The following is a 22,258-nucleotide window of genomic DNA, read 5'->3' as shown; positions in this document are numbered from 1 at the left end:
TTACATATTCACCTAACTAATGTACAACAGATACAAACTATACAACATTACATAATACCATTAATTCTAAAACACAAACTTCAGGTAATAAAAATAAACTTAATTGACCAATTCCATATACATAAAACGAATTAAGGAAGTAAACAAGACCAATTTTGCATTTGTTGGGTACTTCAGGTTTTTTTTAGCTTGTATTATAAATCTCTAAAATGCTTATATGATTGTGTTATTTCACATTTTAGCCTGTATTAGGAAAGAACTCCTAAACTCATTGTATTTGGATGAAAAATGTAAACTTTTGAACAGACACCAAATAAGTTTATTTCCAAGCAAAGGATTCACACCATTTTTACAGCTAAACATTGGTTTTATAAATGAAAAATACATTTTTTGTACCTGAAGCTTTTCATATGAATTAATGGTGGTGTTACCCATAGCTACAGGATTGTAGTATAACTTGTTTTATGTAGAGGTAAACAAAGTCAAATCATTTTTGGCAAAGAAATGAGTTTTTTAATTTTGTTATTGTCACATTAATACAATAAGATGTTACAGAACTAGTGCCCACCCTAATTACGTGAATTAGTCTGTAAAACATTAATGAACTCCATTGATTTCAGGAATGAACACACAACTTAGTATCTCACCAAAATTCCAAATGTGCACAGGTGTTCCATTGTTGGTACAAACATAATATAGTTGCTTGAATTGTTTGTGTTTATTTGTGAGATATTAGATCCAAGTTTTAACTATATTCGTCTTCTAGCGAGTACTAGTAGTGTCGGGATTAACCCTGAAGCGGTTGTGCCCTTACTAGCATATTTCAGTGGACATTTCAAAACTCCATGTGGTAAATGTAAATATCCTTGCTTAGGTAACTGGTTTAAGGAATAATGAAGTATTATTTTATGTTATGGTTAGTGGTTATAGCTGGTGTTTTGTTTTTATAGAATTTTTTTGGAATTCTGTTTTGCATATTTGGATAACTTACAAGAATTAAAATACAGACAATTTTTATATCATTATAGTATTTTTTTATAAATAATAGATAATGAAGAGTTGAGTGGAGAAGAAACTGATGAACTGTTTGAGATATCATCCAGCAATAAACTGTTGTTTAATGCAAAAGAATTAAACGGAGAAAATATGTCAGAGACGGATGATGAGAGTCAGTTATATAATTACACTAGTAGTGAAGACGACAACAGTAAAGATTCTATAAGTCATTTAGAAAAAAGGACGAAGCCCCAGCCTTGGGAGAATAGTAATGAAAATCAAGTTATTCAGCACGTAAATACTTTATGTGAGCCAGGAGAGATGGATGAAGAAACTGACAACATCTTGGATGAACAACCAGTAACTGATGTTGAAATGCACAAGTGTGAGCTTTGTAAGAGGTTGTTTATTTCAGAGGAGTGCTTAAAACACCACAGAAGACAGCACGGTAATAGTGAAAGTTCTCAGGAACACAGGTGTTCCCATTGTGGTTTTAATACTAGCATATTCTCCGAGTTTTTATCTCATCTTTCTGTTCATCAGGATAACCAAGTAGATGAAAGACCCTTCAAATGTTTGGAGTGTGGCAAAGGTTTTAAAACAGATGTTCATCACCGCCAACACCAACAAACTCATGCCAAGATCCAGCCACTTATATGTAGTATTTGTGGAAGTATGTTCAGAAAAGACTCGAGCCTGGCCAATCATATGAAATCTCACGAAACAAGAATTCCCACTGTGCATTCGGGTAAAAATGTTAAGCTTAATAAGCAAGAATTGGTTGTTAGGAGAATAAACAATGCTGGAGATAAACGTTATCATTGCTCCATTTGTGATAAAGGATTTGCTTGCACAAATAATCTCATGAAACACTACATAGCAGTGCACGATCCTGATAACCCAAACATTCCAACCACATCTTCTGCAGTGGAAAAGCAGAAACACGAAGATAAAAGCAATTTCTCGGTTTCTGCGGATGCTTACCCCTGTGATAAATGTGGTAGACTGTTTACATCCGTGAAAATGTTGGAAGGTCATAAGAAAATACATCGAAATGAGACAGAAAATCGGCGCTTTCGGTGCCCTCATTGTAAGTATTCTACAAATAGGGCAACAGATCTTCGTAACCATGTAGCAATTCACACAAATGAACGGCCATATCAGTGCAGCTATTGTGGAAAGGGGTTCACAGAGAGGAGTAGCTTACGTAATCATACGTTTATACACACGGGAGAAAAACCTTACGTTTGTGAAGTGTGTGGCAAAAGGTTTACACAACGTGCACACATCAACATTCACATGAGGATCCACAACAAGGAGAAGCCCTACCGCTGCCCGTACTGTGAGAAAACATTTGCTTATCATAATGTTTTAACCCGTCATCAGAGAACACATACAGGGGAAAGACCATATAAATGCTCTCACTGTGATGAAAGTTTCAAAAGTAGCGGCGCACTTCGAAGCCATGAGATTGCTAGACATACCCATGAATACCCGTTAGAGTGCACCGAGTGTGGAAAAGGATTCATTCAGTTTGGAAGTATGCAGGTTCATCTGAGGAATGTTCATAATATAGCAATTTACAAGCTCAAAGAAAACCAGAACTGATTTAAATTTTTTTTTTAGTTCTTTATTTATTTGTAAAGTCCTAAAATAATACCCCCTTATTTAACTTACAAACAGTGTGTTTAATTCAGATTTTTATACATGTGCAGTGCCAGCTTATCGATTTTGTAATTTGACTGTTCAACTAAAAACTGTTGTTATTGAGCCTAACATACTGATGATGTTAGAAAAGATGTAACCTGAGGAACATTAAGGCTCTGCATTATTTCCAGTATTAACATACAACCACAGAACAAGCAAAAGCTTAGCTTCTGACATTTTCAGTAATACACACTCGTAATCATGTATGAAATGATTGAATGCTTATTTAGCACCAACCCAACAGGCTGAATCTTTAAGTTACTGAACATGTGACGCATGATTGTCAAAACTAAAGATGTTTTCAATGTCTTGTGAGACTTGCTAGTTGATAGCCCTGGCTGTTGACTTGAAACTGTTAAAATGTGTTTTAAAATAATACTTTAACTTTATTGTTATAAGTAAAATAACATAAAATTTGAAACTGTTCAATACATTGACTCAATTTCATTTGTATGCTTATTTAAGTTTTATGTTTCATACTCTTTCAATCTTCTAAATAGATTTTTGGCGAGTCATAAAAGTATTTTTAATGAGTAATTGAAAATTACACCTTTTAAGTTTTCGTGAAAATAATGGATATGTATTATTCAGTGTAAAAAATATTATATTTGATACTTATTAACTTTGGTTTTCTTTTAACAGAGGAATGAGTTGACTGAAAATATTATTCCAAATTTTTATTCAAATATTTTTGGGTGCAAAAGCTGTCATGTTAATAACATGTTTTATGGAAATTATGCTGTGTCAACTCTATGTTTTCATCCTTTTGTTGGTTAGTTGAAGTATAGTTCCAACGTTTGTTTTTTGTGAAAACTATAGTGAGTATAGAAGCATTCAGGAAATTCGAGTATATTAAAGTATAGAAATATAAATATCAGATATTAATTTTAGAATTGTAAACAGCCGATTATATATTGACTGCATAAGGTAAAATATGCTTTTAATTAATATATCCTTTTTATGTGATTTTGCTTAACTTAACGACAGCTTTTCATGACCAGTTGAAAATAGAATGTTAATAATGTTTTACATACTTGATTTTAAAGTTTAGCAGTTACAGAAATTTGTATTGATAGTAACTTAAACATGAATTTACATGCAACTTTTTATACTTAGTTTTCAATAAGTATTCCAAGAAATGGGGGAAAACATTTTAAAAGAACCTCCTATTTTAAATGTGAAGATGTTTGTATTTGTTTCTATACTTGCACTGCATCTAATGAGCATCTTTGCGAATTGTTTACAAGAAAACACATTTCTCATTTAACTCAGACTAAGCTCTTTCATATAACAATGCCCGAGATTTGTAAAAGAACAACAACAGAATGTAGTTGACATTATTAATAATAAAAGTACTACGTGAATCTGTTGTTTGATTTTAACTGCTCACTGATGGTAGTAATGTGTAACTTGGGTGTTTTAAATTTGGTAATATACGGTATCTGAAAACTTTCGAACCATCGTACTTTAACAAATTTTACATAACGTGTTCCACCTACTGTCCTCGTAATTTGAAACAAGTTTGGATTAACTTGACCTTCCCATGCTTGAACAGTGCTATAATCAGTCACGTATCTGAGATTAAGAAAAGCTGTAAACCACCTGTGGTTCCAGACTTTTCAGACCTGTGTATGTACAGTTTCATACATACTTCTTAATAGACTAAACTTGTTACAAAAGTTCACCAAATTAAATAGCATAAGGTTTATCTACATTTCCTTGGATACTAATATTGTGTTTAAAAAATTTTTAACATTTATCTGTACTGTTATTTATTTCTATTTCTTGTTCATGCATAACAAATAATTAAGTTGAACTTAGGTATGGATGTATTTAAATAAGTCATAAGAACAGTGAATCAGTCAATATAAGATGTATTTCATATTTTCTTTTTAAAAAATAGTAAAATTGATATGTTCGTGTAAGCTATATGATCCTTTTCTGACAAGTACAATATACGTTTCATTGTATGTAAATATATACAAGTTAATTAACTTGCAAAAAATTGGAGTATTGAGCTTGAAAGTAACAAGCTAAGGTATCTTTCTCTCTTCTCTGTAAGTATACTGATGAATGTATTGGAAATAGCCAAATAAAACAGTTCCAATCCTTCATCACTACCAAGGAATGTAATAAAAAATCTACCAGCTGTCTTCAACCTAATTGTTACACAATCAAGTCAAATATAAATTACGTAATTTCACTTTTGATGCATTTCAGGTTCTAAATAAATATCTATGTTTTTGAAATGAATTACAGAATGCATACACCAGCATATTCAGTGCTAAATGTTCCTTACGTGATTTTTTGTTTATCAGTTTTTGTAAATACAGTTTTCCAAGTGTTCCGATTAGTATCGTGAATTGGTTAGAAAGTAAAATTATGCTAAAATTTGCAATAAAGATCAATTTTGTTATATTTTTATTTTACGTGTTGTATGAAACAAAAACGTTAATTTGTAATCATTTTAATTCTAAACAATTAGTGTCAGAAATGTATCTAAGATAATTGAATATAAAAATGTTTAGAACACTAACGATCTAATGTTGAAGAGCCTTGAAAACACGGTTGATAGGGTACTAAACTTTTCAACCACATTGTTTGTTTTATATATTACATTATAATCAACTAGTGTAATTCCACTTAAAAAAGGGTGCATTTGATTGTTCTGTTTGGTTGTTTTCCATTTTATACTTTATTAACATGCTTTAATGATCATAGGGTTTCTGTTTTTCTGTCTAAAACAAAAGATATGTACACTTCTCTTTTGACTGTAACCTGAAAAACACCAACTATATATGAATTTATAAACTAATTTTTACAAGCTGCAAATTTATGTCCAAGTTTATCTCAAAATCACTAGTGTAAAACCTCGAGCAGTTGGGTACAATTTAGCAACAAAAGTGTGACAGAAACCTAGTGTACTATACCTTTCTTAAGATATTACACTAATAACATAATTACTGTCCAGTATGTATGTGCATTTTGAATTAGGAATTGTTAAATTGAATTTTTAAGTAATTTTAGTACAGTATTGTTTTTATATGGAACTTTGTAATAACAACTACAAACTTTTCAATACGTATTAGATAAAACTACATGTTTTGAAACAATTATAGAATATATACAGTTGTTCTTTATGATTTTTGTATTTAATTTTTTATAGGTATAATGTTGTAAATATTCCAATTAGTATTATACAATTTGCACTAAGTAAAAAACAAAATGATGCCGAAACTTGATTTTTTTTTTAATGTACACAAACTATGTTTATTAAAAATGTTTTCCATAGACAATAATCTGACTTGTTAATATCTGTCATCCTAGCCAGAGTTATGTGAATTAAATCGGTGAACACAAGATTACACTGAACGAGAAGAGACCACTCTTACAAACAAATACAATAGTTATATAATTTTCTAAGGCTGATTTTAACTTAAATTCATGTTGAAGGGTGAAATAATTTTCTCGCATTGGTTGTATTAAATAAACAATATGTGAATTGTATCGAGCTCGGGTATAAATTTTTATTTTGTTTTACATATTAAGCTATTATGGAACACATTATACAACTAGAAATACAGAGAGTTAAAAATGATGTCTCCATAATCACACGATGTCCTGCTTTTTTTCTTAAAATATTTTTATCTTTAGAATACAAGACATTGTAAAACGTAATAAATTTGTTACATTTTGCAGATATTAATAATATAAATTTTTACACCTGTTTAAAAACCCCTAAAGCTGAAAAAATTTCCTTGTATAGTAGCTTCAATAGAAAGTAATTATAATAATGATCAACGGTGATTAATTATATTCTAGCTGTTACGGCAGTAACTAATAAGGAAAACCTGGATGATAGTATATGCTCAGGCTAGTAGCATCTTTTAATTTGTTCAAGATGGAACTAGGCCTGTGTTTTATTAAAACTATACTGGTTGTAATCCATGCATATAGTATTTGTAAAGTGCTTCAAATGTATGATTACTGTACCACAAAACAATTAATACAGATGATCTTATTTAACCTTAAGTGTCAAGAACTTTGCAAAACCTGTTGTTTTTATGAACTTTCTATACAATTGTAGTCAATTACAAAATGTAGTTGTTAAATACAAAACTACACAAATATGTATAAGCTACCAACTCGAGCACTGAAACCCTATTTTTGGCATTATAAGTTCCTAGACTTACTTGAACTTCATATCTTGGTGAAATATTGAACTCTGTCACTGATCAGCACAATATAAAGAATTTTTTTATTTCAGTGTAACTAACTAATTTTAAGCACTGCATACTTCTATAACGATATAATAATAAATTTATTATTTTAAGGTATTCACAGTTAGAACTTTATTTTTAACAACAGACAGTAATTAGCTATTTAAAAGTATACGTTAAAATACTTTATTTGCAAATTTAGTCTGATACATCTTTACAAAATTTTATGAAGCATCTTTAAGCAATAACAATAATAACTTTTAAAGTAGACTCGGCTGTCGGGCTGCTTATGGCAACACGAGTGAAATGTTTTTACAACACTACTGACAAATTCTTGGATTAACCAATGACACTGGTTTCTAACCTAACTTTAGGTGTATTCCAACTCTCATACACCATTCTTACAAGTCTGAGTTAATTGATGTAAAAACCAAACCTATAGATTATTCGAAGTATGTATCTTGTCATTCATGTACGTGGATAACAATAATGGTTCAAATGTACGATTTTTATATTAGGATTTCTTTTAATTGCTAAGCATGATCTTAAAACTTAAGTTACTACTAATGAAAAATGTGGTTCTTTTCAATACGAACAAATCATCGAGAACAGTTTTAGAAGCTCAGCATCTTCACCAAGCGTATCTAATCTAGTGGTTTTTTTTTGTACTTTCCTATCGCAGCCAACTTGTTCTTTTATCTTTATAAGAGCTTTATCTTCCTGAATAAATGTAAGGAATTTCATACATAAATGGTAACATATCAGTGGTATTTTGAATGGGGGGGGACATCTTTTTTTTTAGCATACACCATATTTTGCTGCTATAAATTTGTTATACCACCATGCTCATGAATACATTTTCAATACCAAGTCTGAAATGAATGAAAGTTTCCTAAAAATAAAAACAGGATATATTTACTTTTTACATCACACTAATCTACCTAGATGAATTCACCTTTCACTAGTTTATATTTTTATACAAATTTTTAAACCTTTATCCCATAAATTATTCAATCACAATAACAGCTGATTATTAGTTACGTGAAATTACCCTATTTAACAACGTATTTCATTGTTATCAACCTAGTTTATATTTCTCTTTCTATACTTGTCCTGCATTATCCATTTCTTGTGGTCACCTGAAATTTATTAAGAACAACAAAATTTCATTTCTTGCCATACTCACAAGAATCACAGTAAAAGAGCTCGAACAGTTCCGTGTCTTAAAAGTTTCTCCTCAATTACAAGATTTATTTTTAATAAGGTAATTTAAAAAAATGCTGTAAATAATTAAGAGTTTCATTTACTCATTTCAACTACGTAGAATCTAAGCTAAGAAAGGAAGACACAAATACTCATAATAGTTGTTAAAACAAAGTACAATCTATTATATTCCAATCTTCTTTCTTTCAAACTACATGCATGATGTCCTGACTAAAAGATTAATATGTTAGTCACTCTGGCTGAATCCTTAGAATATCAACAACTCCTTTGTGGTTTTATGCTTCTGTATAAAGATGAAAAATTACATTAGGCAGTACCAATGAATTTCTATATTCACACTTTTGTCTCCTTAGTTATGAACACATTGAATAACATATCTAATAAAATTCTTCATCATCTTTTACTTCATGGGACTTAGAGTTCTTAACTTGATCTTGGTTCCTGTACATTTCTGCAACCTATCAAACAAATCAAATTCATTTATTGTTTTGTTTTTTTAATTCAGTTACTTATACATAAACGTGCTGAAATATAATTACGACACTAACATAAAAAATACTCTAATGGTTGAAACTAAATTTAATCTTTTTTTTTTTTTTTCTAAATGCACAAGGCCTTATAAATAACTGGATTGAAAAATAATTTAGCCATTAAATGAGAAAAATTGTCAGCAATTTAGTTAACTTTCTTCATGGATTAATATTAAAGATGAATACATTTCACAAGAGGAACATGAAGCTCAAGTTGCTGACCCTTAACTGTTTTGCATCTTTCTACAAGGACTTCTGATCCATCAAAAAGCCAACTTTCAATAAATAACCTAGCACCTTACAACAAGGACTTCTAATCCATCAATGAGCCAACTTTCAATAAATAACCAGCTATTTTACACCTTACTACACAGCTGTTTTACACCTTACTACAAGGCCTTCTGATCCATCAAAGAGCCAACTTTCAATAAATAATCAGCTATTTTACACCTTACTACAAGGACTTATGATCCATCAAAGAGCCAACTTTCAGTAAATAACCTGCTATTTTACATCTTTCTACAAGGCCTTCTGATCCATTAAAGAGCCAACTTTCAGTAAATAACCAGCTATTTTGACCTTACTACAAGGACTTCTGATCCATCAATGAGCCAACTTTCAATAAATAACCAGCTATTTTACACCTTTCTACAAGGATTTCTGATCCAAAGAGCCAACTTTTAATACATAACCAGCTATTTCACACCTTTCTACAAGGCCTTGTGATGCAAAGAGCCAACTTTTAATAAATAACCAGCTATTTCACACCTTTCTACAAGGACTTCTGATCCATCAATGAGCCAACTTTCAATAAATAACCAGCTATTTTACACCTTTCTACAAGGCCTTGTGATGCAAAGAGCCAACTTTTAATAAATAACCAGCTATTTCACACCTTTCTACAAGGTCTTGTGATCCATCAAAGAGCCAACTTTTGACGAGTAACCACATAAGTAATGTTTTATATAACATCCTTAAAATAAAAGTATTGGTAAAATGTCTTAAGCTATTGGATAAGGTAACATGAGATGCACGTGTGCCATGATTGCAACTTCTGTAATGTTAGTCAAACACAGCTGAAAGGTTAATAAAATAATAAATATAAAGAGATGTACAATGTTATGAGATTTAAGCTATTTAGAATAAACATTTGTGGTTTCATGTTACAATCTGTGGCCATTCTATAACAAAAAAGCATAACTTAAACCTTACTTCCAAATTTTTTATGGTGGTTATGAAGTCAGTCAATTTGACCAAACCCATACAGAGAAAACAACAGATAAAAAGTTTGATATTTATCTGAATTTTATAAGGAGGTTATAGAGATTTTGCAAATGAAATTTGACAATTTTCTGATGCATAAAGGTATTTGTGATCTTAAAATCAAAATTACTTTGCATGTAGGATAGTTAATATTAAAAAAAAATGCACAAGCAAATCTTTAATTAAAAAGTCTTAAAGCATAATTAAAAATCTGATATTTTGTTTACAAAAGCCTTGTAAATTTTGCCCTGAAAATTTTGTAAAGATACACCCATACTGTATTAAAAGTTATAGTATGAAAACTTTAACAAGCACAAAATAGTTAAGAGGTCGGTCCCTGGGATAAATATTAATTTATTTTTCATTTAAGGTTTACAGTATTATAAAAAATACTCCAAACATTCCTAATGCTCCAACTCCGGAGTAGAATGTTTTTCATATAAATACTCCAAACATTCTTAATGCTCCAACTCCGGAGTACAATGTTTTTCATATAAATATTTATGGTTGGTATTACTTGACAACAAAATTGTAAATATTTCCTAAACAGTTCTATCCAGTTAGATATTTAACTATATAGCCATAAAATTAAGAAAGGATTTCTTTTATCTCTGATCCTAGCCCAAAATTATTACCATATTGAATTCTTAAATTTAACGGTTGAAAAAAATAAAAACCTTTCCAAAACTTGTTAAATTTTTACAGTTAATAATCCTCCTAAACTTTAAGCAGTGCTTATATATGCATACTTTTAAGAATAGATCAGTTACTAACCCTAATGTAACTTTACAGTTTTCGTTTATATAAAACACCTAGTATCTTATTATTTAGCTTTTAACGATAAATCAGCTGAGTTTTTACAAGATTTGAAGACTTTAACGGACTGCAACTGCCTGTTGAAAGAAAAGGAGACGACATTTTGGCTCTAATATAGAAGCCGAAACATAGTCATCTTTTCTTTCAGTGGGCAGTGGCAGTCCATTAAAGTTTTCACGTCTACTATATCTACTCTGCCTAGAGCTTTTACAACTTTTATGGATGTACAACGACAATACTGGAAGGAGGAGGCCACAAAGCGGTGCAAACGGGTACTCAAATATTTACTGTAATCAACAACCAAAAATATCAAATATTTACTGTAATCAACAACCTAAAATAACTTTTTTGAATCAACCACCAAGTATAAGTTAACTCTCTTTACCTGAGAAGCAGAAGTTGCATCTTCAGGGTTTTTGTCATCTCGTATCTTCAGAAACCTGGGAAACCTGAGGGATATTCCCTTCTCGGGATCAACCTATGCAAGTAAAATTACATCACTTTGTAAGTACTTTTTTTTAAATTGTCAGTTTTCTTCGTTATTTTTTGTTAAAAAAATAACGTTACAATTTAAAACTTTTTATAAGAACTTTACTTTGTAGATTTTGCAAAAATGAATTGGTTTAAAATGATAAGACAAAAATGTAGAAAATTTTTTTATGATAGTAAAGTTTTATTAGTTAATTCACATTTTCATTAAGACAGCAAGGAAACTGTAAAACTAGAGTATACCTTTCTAAATATCGTAGAACAAAAATTCAATCAATAATTAAAGTAATTCTTACTGTATTATTTTTAAATGTTTTTTAAGCCTTTCGCAATGGGCTCGGTATAATATACACAAGTTCGTATACACGTTTGCACATGTTAAGTATTTATACTATAGCTTTTAATTCAGTATGTTGCATTTTCACAAAATTTGGTATACCTTTAGTAAAGATAACAAGTCTTTTGTACACAAAAAAATCAAATTCTTTAATGAAGTATTTTTACTAAAAATTTGTTTGTGAAAATATATAGTCCGTTTCTTTACTAGTCCGAGTGGAAGTGATTTTCATCTCAAATTTCTTTTGTATAATCTTTAAAATCTCCTAAATACATTTCAAACATTTGTTTTCGGTAAAACTATATCTTATCAGATATTTAATGATATACTTGAGTTTTCAGCCAGTAGACAAATCCCAAAAGTATAATGAAAAGACAAGTTGTAAAGTTAGAAATAAAAGGAGCAGATGTGCCTTTTTATCGTTATTACTGGTCACAAAGTTTTTCACAGTATTTCTTTTACGAGTTCGAACTGCTAAACACATTTTACATTTATTTTCTGTGTTTATTGTACTGTCAATGACTAAAGTAGAATCCCGCTGAAAATAAACCAATAAATCACCACTTCTGTCAGTAGACTGTTTACGTGACACCACCATAATACGATATTCCTGAAAGCAACAAAGCACACACAAAAAGATAGTCGACTCAACCCCTGCTTAGAGAACAGGATGTCTAATATATCAGATTATGTAATCACAATCCCCTTAGAATCAGTGAAGACACTTATACCGACAACAGAATGTGTAATTTATCGGCATATGTATCCTACAGTGTTCACAATAAGACTTTTCGAGAGTAACAACACTGCACTTTGAACTTGTCACATCATTTATTATGTGGTTTGGTGCCGATACAATAAACATTACAATTCTTTTAATATTGGTAATCCTTTTGGTGTGTTTGGAATTTAGCAGCATAGGTGTTATTTGAGCACATGCTTATAAAATCCTATTTCCCTTTTCAGCACTTATTTGTCAACCAATTTAAAACTGTAGTTGCGTTTCGGTACTACTTATCACACTCATTTAGTTTTGCAAGTCTTATAAGTATAGTCTTCTTTGGGAAACCATTTTACTTTTGCAGCTAAAGTGTAGTTTAGAAGTTCCCTTACAGTTGTGAAACATCTTGCTTTGTTACTGACTCTTATCTTGATGTAAGTAATAATCATTTACAATATATATAGAAACTAGGTACAGAATCAAATACAAAGTACAAATCTAACTGTATTACCAATATTTTACAAACTACACCGATATTTCTGCTACCGTACATTACATATACAGAGACATCTCAAAAGTAAATAGACACCATGATTTTTTTCAATAGTTATTTATCTCACATTATCAACTTGACAAAAATGTTTACAAATGTGTATCAGTACTTAGTCGATTTGCCACTAGTATTTTTCAGTGCTTTGACTCATTCTGGCATGGAATCGTTGAGTTCTGCAATTTTCTCCTGTAGGATCTTGACCCAGGCTGCACGCAAAACATCAAGTAGCTCTCCACGGGATGCTGGTTTTCTGGAACTTCTTCTCACTGCTCGAGCAGGTATAGCCCCAGACATGCTCGATGGGGTTCACATCAGGTGACTGACTTGGCCATGGGAGCCGTTCGATGCCTTTCTTAATTAAATGACTATTGAATAAACATCATGTTGTCTATTCACTTTTGAGATGTCTCTGTATATTTACTCATAAATGCTTAAATTTTAGTTATTTTTCCTAAAACTTGAACAATAAATGAAAATTACATAGAAAAACAATGATTTCTAGTACTTACAAGAAATTACAGTAATAGGAAAAAAATGTTGCTCTCGTGTGCCTTTAGTGCTAAGCCTCGTTTATTAGATGCACTTTAACCAAAAACAACCGATGATGCTACATGTGTTTACTTACGATTCCAATGGCTGCCTTGTGAACAGGAGATACTGACAAATCTGCACATCTTACTTCCCACACCTGAACTGGTTCGAACCATACCTCCACCTGAAGACTTCCATCGTACCTGTAGTAGGACTTTGGTTTATCAATGACATGCTGCTTCAGGAAGTTGGCATGGGTCTCCAACTCTTCATCCTTGAAGCCTGTACCAATCTAAGAAGATAGAAATACTTTACTACTTAAGGATTATTACAGAACAGACACATATTTACAAATAAACCTCTTTCAATCAAATGTTCAACTTACTTTACATATACTCTGAAACTCTTCATTTTCTGCATCATAACAGGCCAATAGATAACCTCCATAAGTTCCTGTTCGTTTACCCTTACCATGGTATGCTCCAATTACCACTAGGTCAAGAGAATCACCAACACCTTCCAGGTAATCCTTCTTCAGCTGTTGTCACAGAGAAAACAGAAATGTAGAAATATCAAAATAAGCATTTTGGCTTATTATATGTACTATATATGTATATAATTAATCAAGTCTTAACAAAGAAAACAACTAAAATATAGCTTTTATGCAGATAAGAAGAACAGTGGTTAATAGTGTTTTGCCTATCAATTAATTATGATGGCAATATGAGAGAATTAATTTTACATTCTTCACTCAGTATATATCATTCTGTGTCCCATATGTATAGCTTCTTTAATATTAAAATAAGCTAACACTACTCTCACCTTCAACCAGTTGTGTGAACGTTTAGCAATTTCATAAGTAGCTTCTTCATCCAGTGTTTTTACCATCAACCCTTCACAATTTCCTAAAAAGAGAAGGTTACAGGACTTCGATAACAAAAAAGACTAAACATTTTTCAACAGGCAAAAAATTTTTAAATCATTCAGTGCATCAGTAAAAGAAACTACAACTATCACCACACACGTATAAATTAAAACTGGTGACAAACGTTTTGGGTAAAAAGTGAGACTTACCACAACAAAAAAGATAATAAGATAATGCTAGTTATCCAGGACAAATAAAACACAAACTAGCCTAAAAATAGTTTTTGAAGTAATACATAAATAACACAAAATACTGAATAACTAATAAAAGTAGAAAGAAAGAAAGCTAAACAGATCAAGTTGTCAAGGAAAGGAAACTATACAAATCACAAAAACAACTAGGTTTCATTAATCTTCTTGTGGGGGGGGGGGGATACAAAGTTGCAAATACCTCCTTATCTTTACCATATAAATTTCAAATTAAATAATAAATTAATGTTCCATGTGCATATTAATTATTAAGTGTTTTATTGCAAAATTTTAATCAAAATGTTTCGTTAATAAAAATTCTTAAAAGTGTCAAAATTTAATTCTTTCTCACTAAAGTTCAGTTAAATCAATACACCCAGGCTAATTACCTATAGTCAAAAAAATTTTAAAAGAAAATATTATGCCCAAATCAGGCTATAAAATTGTAATATGTGTATTAAACAAAAGACTTTTCCCAAACACACAAACTTAACCTCAAATTATCAGTGTTCTATGTATTAACAACAAACAAAAATTATTAAAAACTACATATTAACTATAAAATATCACCAAAAGCAGCAAACAGCATCAGGCAAATATATTAGCAGTAACTGAATGTATGAGTAAAAAGACAACAGCATGACATTTTTGTAAAGTTATATCTACCATTGCTCTTGGGACCATATGTAGGTATTATTTCTTATGAAAAACTAAGCTATCTTCTTTCGAGAACTTAAGACTATTTTCTTCTACTCAAGTGCTTACTTGTATTTTTTTCTTTAGAACAAATATGACTTGAATGATACCAATAAATCACACTAATTCAATAATGAAACATTCTAGTAGTCAGCAACCATTTAAAAAATAAAAGCCATTTATTTTGTTTTTGTCTAAGATAAAAACATTTTGAGAGCTTCAACATGCCCTAACTGCTGGCCTAATATCACACTGAAATTCCAACTACCTAATGAGGTGTCGGCATATCCACTTACATTTCACATTTAAATTCTAAAATGGTCGACAGTTGTTTTGCTGGCAATAAAGGCTTTGGAATTTGAATATAAAATGTATGCCTAATTGAGTCAATTTGTTTTTATTCTGACAAATGAGAATTTATGCTTTTTTATTTTTCGGGGGGGAGTATTTAAAAAGAGCCACATGTAATTATGTATGCAGCTAAAAAGCTGCGAGTTGATGACCCCTGTTCAAGTTGATACAAGAATTCCTGATTACTTCTTCAAATTGGTGTGCATAACATTAATTCAAGTTTCAGTACTTTAAAAGTAACCTATTCTGTACAATCAGAAATTCATCATAACTAAAACTTTTCACTATGAGCTTCATCTAAACAAAATTTTTAATCAAGTGTTCCTGAAACCATGGCCAAACTTTGTACATTACAGGTCAAGTGGCATACATCTCTTTTAGTTACAGCCTAAAGTAACAAGGCATTATAATGAAACTTTAATCATAAGAACTTTGAAGGTCACTATTGTATCTTGACAAAAAACATAATAAAACTTCCTACAGACCTTTAATTGATTCTTCTAAAATCTCCTGCACTTCCTCGGTAGTAATGACAGCTTCTGAACGAGCAAACATAAACTGTCCTTCAATTTCTTCTACAGCCTCTCTTAGTTTCTCTTGTCTATATCTTAATGGCTTTTTAACTAAAGATTCACCATTAAGATACAGCAGGTCGAAAGCAAAGATACAAACTTGGACTTTTATTTCATTCTCACTGGCATCCTAGAAATGTAATGTTTTACAATTTTACACTCTCTCTCTCTCCTAAATGATCCTACTTATGCATCAATCTTCCTACCTGTGTTAACTCTGAATATACTAATAAAACATATAAACTATGATGTGTGCTTAGAACTAACCCAACAGCTTAGGTTTAAATCTTAAATGACAAGTTATCATTTTCCTAAACTGAAAATGTATTTCCAAACATACTTACCTCCACTGACACTAATAGCTATTTCTCGATCTTCATCTTTGCCATCTAACGTTGTGTTCACTTGCTCCAGTCTTTATATACCTCACTTGACTGCCCTCGGCAATATCTAATTTGCAAAACTTTATGCTGGGCCTCACATGCCCTCTATGCGGTACTATATATAAGCACTGTATGTAGACAATAAAATCACTTTTTCGAGACTTAACACATTCCGGTCACTAACACCAACCCTTTGTGGGGAGGAAAGGAGGGAGTGTGTCAGCAGAGGTAAGTATGTTTGGAAATACATTTTCAATTTAGGAAAATGATAACTTCTAGAACATACATACCTCTGCTGACACTAATAGCTAGAATCGCACATTGAGAAAGTGGAGGGGCCGATGAGGACACAGATCATAAAGAAAGCATCTGCAGAGAACAAATATGTACCACGAGAAGTGGTATCAAATTGGGGAATACCACACTACATCCAGAACAGGTATGCTCTTCACCCAGAACAATAGAAAATTGAAAAGGGTGGAATACAATACAAGTATGATGGTCCAGCCCCGACCAAACAGCCGAGGTTCCACAACTCGGGTTGGATTTAAGGGGGTCATGGTATCCATATCCCACGATGATGGCCAGGGCAGTTGCACTGCAGATATATATACATTTGTGACAGGATCCTTACCAGTAACCACAGAATGATGCATTTCGAAACACCGAATTTATGAAAGAAAGCAAGCAAAACCAAAACGGACAATCCTTCTGATCAACCTGAAGAAGTCCAAAAGGCAACATCACAGGTCTGGATTGACGGGATCATATGCCACACTCCACCAAAGTCCAGAACTCATCCTGTCTGAATTTACAAACAGATGTCTTTACTCCCCCACCAAATGGGCAAGGAGAATTATGCTTACCCATGGAATTAAGGAGAGGATGTGGAACATTGTCCCACCAAGGACCACAGATGGGGCCGCATCACGTTCAGATTTATGAGGAGATAGTGAACCCCTTTCATGAGCAACATAAGACCTGACAGTGTTCATAAGAGGGTCCAAGCACCCCCCACTGGATAGCTAAGCATCAAATCTGGACTGGTTTTATGAGTAGGCTCCAACATAGGTTGGTCCTACTGACATCTGGGAAAACTTCCAGGGACCCACGTAGGAGGGTCCCCAACTTTGCCCTCTTCTCCGAGAGTGGAGAAAACACAACACTCTGAAGGTAAATCCTCTATCCACCACCCTAGCGACTGGGAACTGGGTGTGGTAAGGACTCCCAAACTCAACCAGTAGAAGTAAGAGGTGAACAAATGCGTTTGGGAGTCCTTAGGAACAATTCTCCGGAGACAGTGAAACAGGTGAACCACGTTCTCTAATTTTTAAAAGCAAACTGATCTCGACTGATTCAGTTCTAAGATCAGCAGGGACTGGCAAAATCCCCATTAGCTTTACTCATGATAGTCCATGAGTAGCGGCCCATTAGAAATATTGTAATATGATATCACCATCCAGAATTGTGTCCAGATGGTCTTATGGAACACCTCACCTCAACAGAGCCCACTGCAACCCGGAACTGATATAACGGTTGCTAGTGTGGAATTTAGATACAAGCATACCTGACTGGCCAACACTCACTACTGGGTGGGATCCAAAAAAATCAAGAGGGACCCTAGAAAAGAAAGAAAGAATAACTGTAAGTCAGATAACACGCTACTGATCACCCTGTTAAAATCCAATAGAGGTAGTCAACACAGCCACAGGGGGAAGATGAGGCCCCTTCAAAGAGGAAACTGCCAGACCATGAAGGTAATGAGATATGAATGTGTCGGGAGAAGTCCATCTACTGGCCTGCAAAGTAACTCCCAAGAAGAAGGATGGAAATGATTAAGAGAACCAATGGAACGAGGAGTGGAAGGAGGGGGTCTTGAGACATGAGTGGATGAACATGCAGAAGTACAAGTGGAAGTAGAATAGGGTCGAGCAGTCAAAGACGATAAAGATGACTGCAAATGTGCTGTATCAACTGGATTCTTGAATTCCAGCAAACAAATAAGGCTGAAGGAAAAGAGCATCCCGTAAATCTCGAAGGGCAGAAAGAAGGTAAGTGAATACCCTCCAAAATGCATCACGACTCAACACGTCCCAGCAACAGACCAACCATGACACTAAGGCAAGTCCTGAAAAGGACAAAAGTGTCACAACAGTGACCAATAAATGGACCAGTTTGTCGTCAAATCGTTGAGGTGATTGGTGATATGCTTCGGACAAAAGTTGAAGGGAAGAGAAGTATCTTAAAACAGTAGAAAGAGTCAAACAAATCCATGAAAATTATGACCTGTTAAGAGAAATGACAATTTTGTACCTGGCACCCCATAGATCCAACCTTTGAATGTCTAAATATATATCATCCTGACGATGATACGCCAGGGCATGTTGTTCAAATAAACAATGAGGGGAGGGGGGCATAGTGACACCCTAATGTAATTGTGTTGCAAACCTCCCTGCATGCACAGCAATATCAGGAGAAGGAGGAAAGTAATCCCTTTGAGAATGATCGGACTGAGTAGGGTAGACTCAAAAGCAACTGGTTTAATTTCCAAAACTTCACAAACACATGTAACTTACTGAAGAAAAAAGGGACAGAAGGTGGCTGATCAGATGAGTCCTCCAGAGAGGAAGCTCTAGTGAAAGAAGGAGCAGGAAACAGATTCTAAATTCTCCCCAGAATATCCCATTTCAGAATGAAACTTCAAATCAGCACCTCCCAGAGAGATACCCCTGGGCCGCATGAAGGACTCGATCCCACCCCAAATCAGGTCATGGACAGCTTCCACGAAGAGTGGCTCCCCCCCGACTGCTGACCACTACTAGATAAGGAGAATAGACGAAAACTGAGTAGCCTTCATGCTTGAAACCGTTACACTGGAATTCATATCTTTTTTCCCCATAATATATTTGTAGGAAAACAATAAAAAACAAATTCAACGAAATATATCTCTAGATAAAAAACAAAGAATTCCCGATTATTAGAAAGTGAAATCTATGAAAACGTAAATCATAAACATTAGTCTGAATGCTCACGCTTTGTCGAGAAAAAGTGATTTTATTGTCTGCATACAGTGCTTATATACAGTACCTGCATAGAGGACGTGTGAGGACGGACGTAAAGTTTTGCAAATTAGATATTGCCAAGGGCAGTCGAGTGGGGTACATAAAGACTGGAGCAAGCGAACACAACGTTAGATGGCAAAGATGAAGATCGAGAAATAGCTATTAGTGTCAGCAAAGGTATGTATGTTTTGGAACACCTATTTTCATCTGATCGAACATGCCCACCATGGTAACACAATTATCGAACATGACCACCATGGTAACACAATTATCGAACATGACCACCATGGTAACACAATTATCGAACATGACCACCATGGTAACACAATTATCGAACATGACCACCATGGTAACACAATTATCGAACATGACCACCATGGTAACACAATGACCACCATGGTAATACAATTAATAACATATTTTTATTTCCATTGTTCCAGAATGTGACTTGGATAGACTTCAGAAATTACAAAAGTCTTGGATTTCTTTCCAAACTTCACATCTTAAAAGAAAAAAAAAATCATTTCTTAAAAATTTGCTCCTGTTGCTTGCAAGTTTTTCCAAGACAGAGCAAGGACAACTAAATTATCTAATTACCTTACAAGTATTAAGAACATATACACATATATAAAAAAGATTATTAATCCAAAAACATAAATTAAATTGACACTCACAAACTAAATAAACCACATAATTAATATTGTTAAAATTAAACAGTAAAATCACTTGTACAGTAGCAGAAAAAAAACATAAATATAAGTGTTGGTTTCAAGCTTATATTCCAAAATGAAGCTTACTAAAACTGCCTATAAATATGTTTTGCCGTACAACTCACTTTTTCCCTTAAATGGATTGTAAATTTCTAACTGTTACTTAGTACATCAGAAGCCTTTCTTTATCACATAACTATCTATATCATGGTTTTAATTTTATACACACTGAGTAAAAGAAATAAATTAATTATGTTATTGGTTCCTTGTTATTAACTATGGCAGTTGATATTTGCTTTACAAAAACTTCTGCTAGTAATTTATAAACTAATGGAGTCTTACAGTGGCCTTTCAACAAAGTGGGCTAACATGTGACCTCATTAGATTTATGACTGATAATAAACATGTAAAATCTATCAGGTCAGCAGCTATAGGCATACTGTTTAACACCACAATAATTAGCTATGTTATTTAGTGGTTTTATTTCATTAGAAATTGTACATTTACCAACAAAATCTAACTTAGGTTCAGAAACGTTCGACGAATATCATGCTTTATGTCCGAACTTGGTTTTTTTTTTCAGACTTGACAACATTTATTAATATTTTTATGAAAGCACATCTAGAAACGGAAATATTCTGCCACTGGGCTGGAAAGGGTTAAAATACTGCAAAACCTTAACTCATAAAAATAACTCGAGCGGTAGTGTTTGCAAAATTTCAGTAATGACCAGGGATTACTAGAGCAATATTAACGTCAGGGCATTAGATTTGACGATCATAAAAAAAAAGTGTGGAATATGATAACAAATACTATCTAATCTCATTTATTTAAGATTGCGTTCTCCTAAGAAACATCTTGGAGGTTTCTCAGTCACCACAACCTTTTTAGGCTCAGGTCTAAGCTTTAAGATTGCGTACAAAGAGTTACAAGAAATTGTTATCCATTAGTTAGCTAAGACTGATGTTTACTTAGTTTATGTACTAATTGCTCCATTTTTAGGCTCAGGTCTAAGCTTTAAGATTGCGTACAAAGAGTTACAAGAGATTGTTATCCATTAGTTAGCTAAGACTGAAGTTTACTTAGTTTATGTACTAATTGCTCCATTTTTAGGCTCAGGTCTAAGCTTTAAGATTGCGTACAAAGAGTTACAAGAAATTGTTATCCATTAGTTAGCTAAGACTGAAGTTTACTTAGTTTATGTACTAATTGCTCCATTTTTAGGCTCAGGTCTAAGCTTTAAGATTGCGTACAAAGAGTTACAAGAGATTGTTATCCATCAGTTAGCTAAGACTGAAGTTTACTTAGTTTATGTACTAATTTCTCCATTTGAGTTCTTTAATTTTTACAACTACGTATATATGCGCTGATAATCTGTACAAATAATACACAAAGTTCAAGACTAAAAGATTACCAATCACTACACCTAGATAAAAAACAATTCTAAATACCTTTCTCTTCCTCGTGCTCAATACCTGGAATGGTAAAATTTGTTTATTTTCTTGGTCCCAGGCAACAGCTTCAGAATCCAGGATGAAGGATTTGGTGGAAGGTTTTAAGACTTTGGGGATTCTAGAGATTATATCTGGATATTTAGATGTGTTGTTTTCTTGATTTCTGCTAAAGATATGAACCTCACCACCTTCCAAGAGATGGATCTGTATACATATATATCAAAAAATTACACCACAAAACTTAAATCCTTGTAAGTATATTGTCTCAAAACAACTGAATCAGAACATCAAAAAGATGAGTAACGTACTATCCTCACAAAGCTGTCTTCTAGACACAAATAAGCATGGGCATCCGCAGTGGGAGGTGAGAGGGGGCACTTGCACCCACCCGCCACGGAAAATGAGAAACATAATTCTTTCTTTATTCATTCAGCATATGTATATGATTTTTTTTATTCAATTCACAATTTCACACTAATTTACCCCCCGAAAAAAAAAACTTTGTCCCTCCCTGAAAAAAATTTCTTCAG

The 22,258-nt window shown here is 32.8% G+C and overlaps 2 protein-coding genes across 3 annotated transcripts in view; one reads left to right on the top strand and one right to left on the bottom strand.

The window, feature by feature from the left end:
- LOC106460977 (zinc finger protein 2-like) overlaps positions 1-5,861 on the top strand; it is a 109,051-nt gene extending 103,190 nt beyond the window's left edge. The window contains exon 3 of the mRNA XM_022387773.1: positions 1,049-5,861. Within this exon, the coding sequence (XP_022243481.1) occupies positions 1,049-2,604 (1,556 nt within the window). The 3' untranslated portion in view covers positions 2,605-5,861. The remainder of the gene's footprint in view (positions 1-1,048) is intronic.
- Positions 5,862-5,945: 84 nt separating this feature from the next.
- LOC106460981 (DNA ligase 1-like) overlaps positions 5,946-22,258 on the bottom strand; it is a 39,021-nt gene continuing 22,708 nt past the window's right edge. For both annotated transcript variants that reach the window (XM_013920745.2, XM_013920746.2), the window contains exons 12-18: positions 21,726-21,932; positions 16,033-16,249; positions 14,210-14,292; positions 13,773-13,925; positions 13,482-13,679; positions 11,142-11,234; positions 5,946-8,605 (exon numbers count right to left, since the gene is read on the bottom strand). In XM_013920745.2, the coding sequence (XP_013776199.1) occupies positions 8,525-8,605; positions 11,142-11,234; positions 13,482-13,679; positions 13,773-13,925; positions 14,210-14,292; positions 16,033-16,249; positions 21,726-21,932 (1,032 nt within the window). In that variant the 3' untranslated portion in view covers positions 5,946-8,524. The remainder of the gene's footprint in view (positions 8,606-11,141; positions 11,235-13,481; positions 13,680-13,772; positions 13,926-14,209; positions 14,293-16,032; positions 16,250-21,725; positions 21,933-22,258) is intronic.

Source organism: Limulus polyphemus, unplaced genomic scaffold, assembly GCF_000517525.1.
Source record: "Limulus polyphemus unplaced genomic scaffold, Limulus_polyphemus-2.1.2 Scaffold873, whole genome shotgun sequence".
NCBI lineage: Eukaryota > Metazoa > Arthropoda > Merostomata > Xiphosura > Limulidae > Limulus > Limulus polyphemus.
Note: the sequence above shows the minus strand (reverse complement) of the source record. Positions and strands in the feature narration are given on the sequence as shown.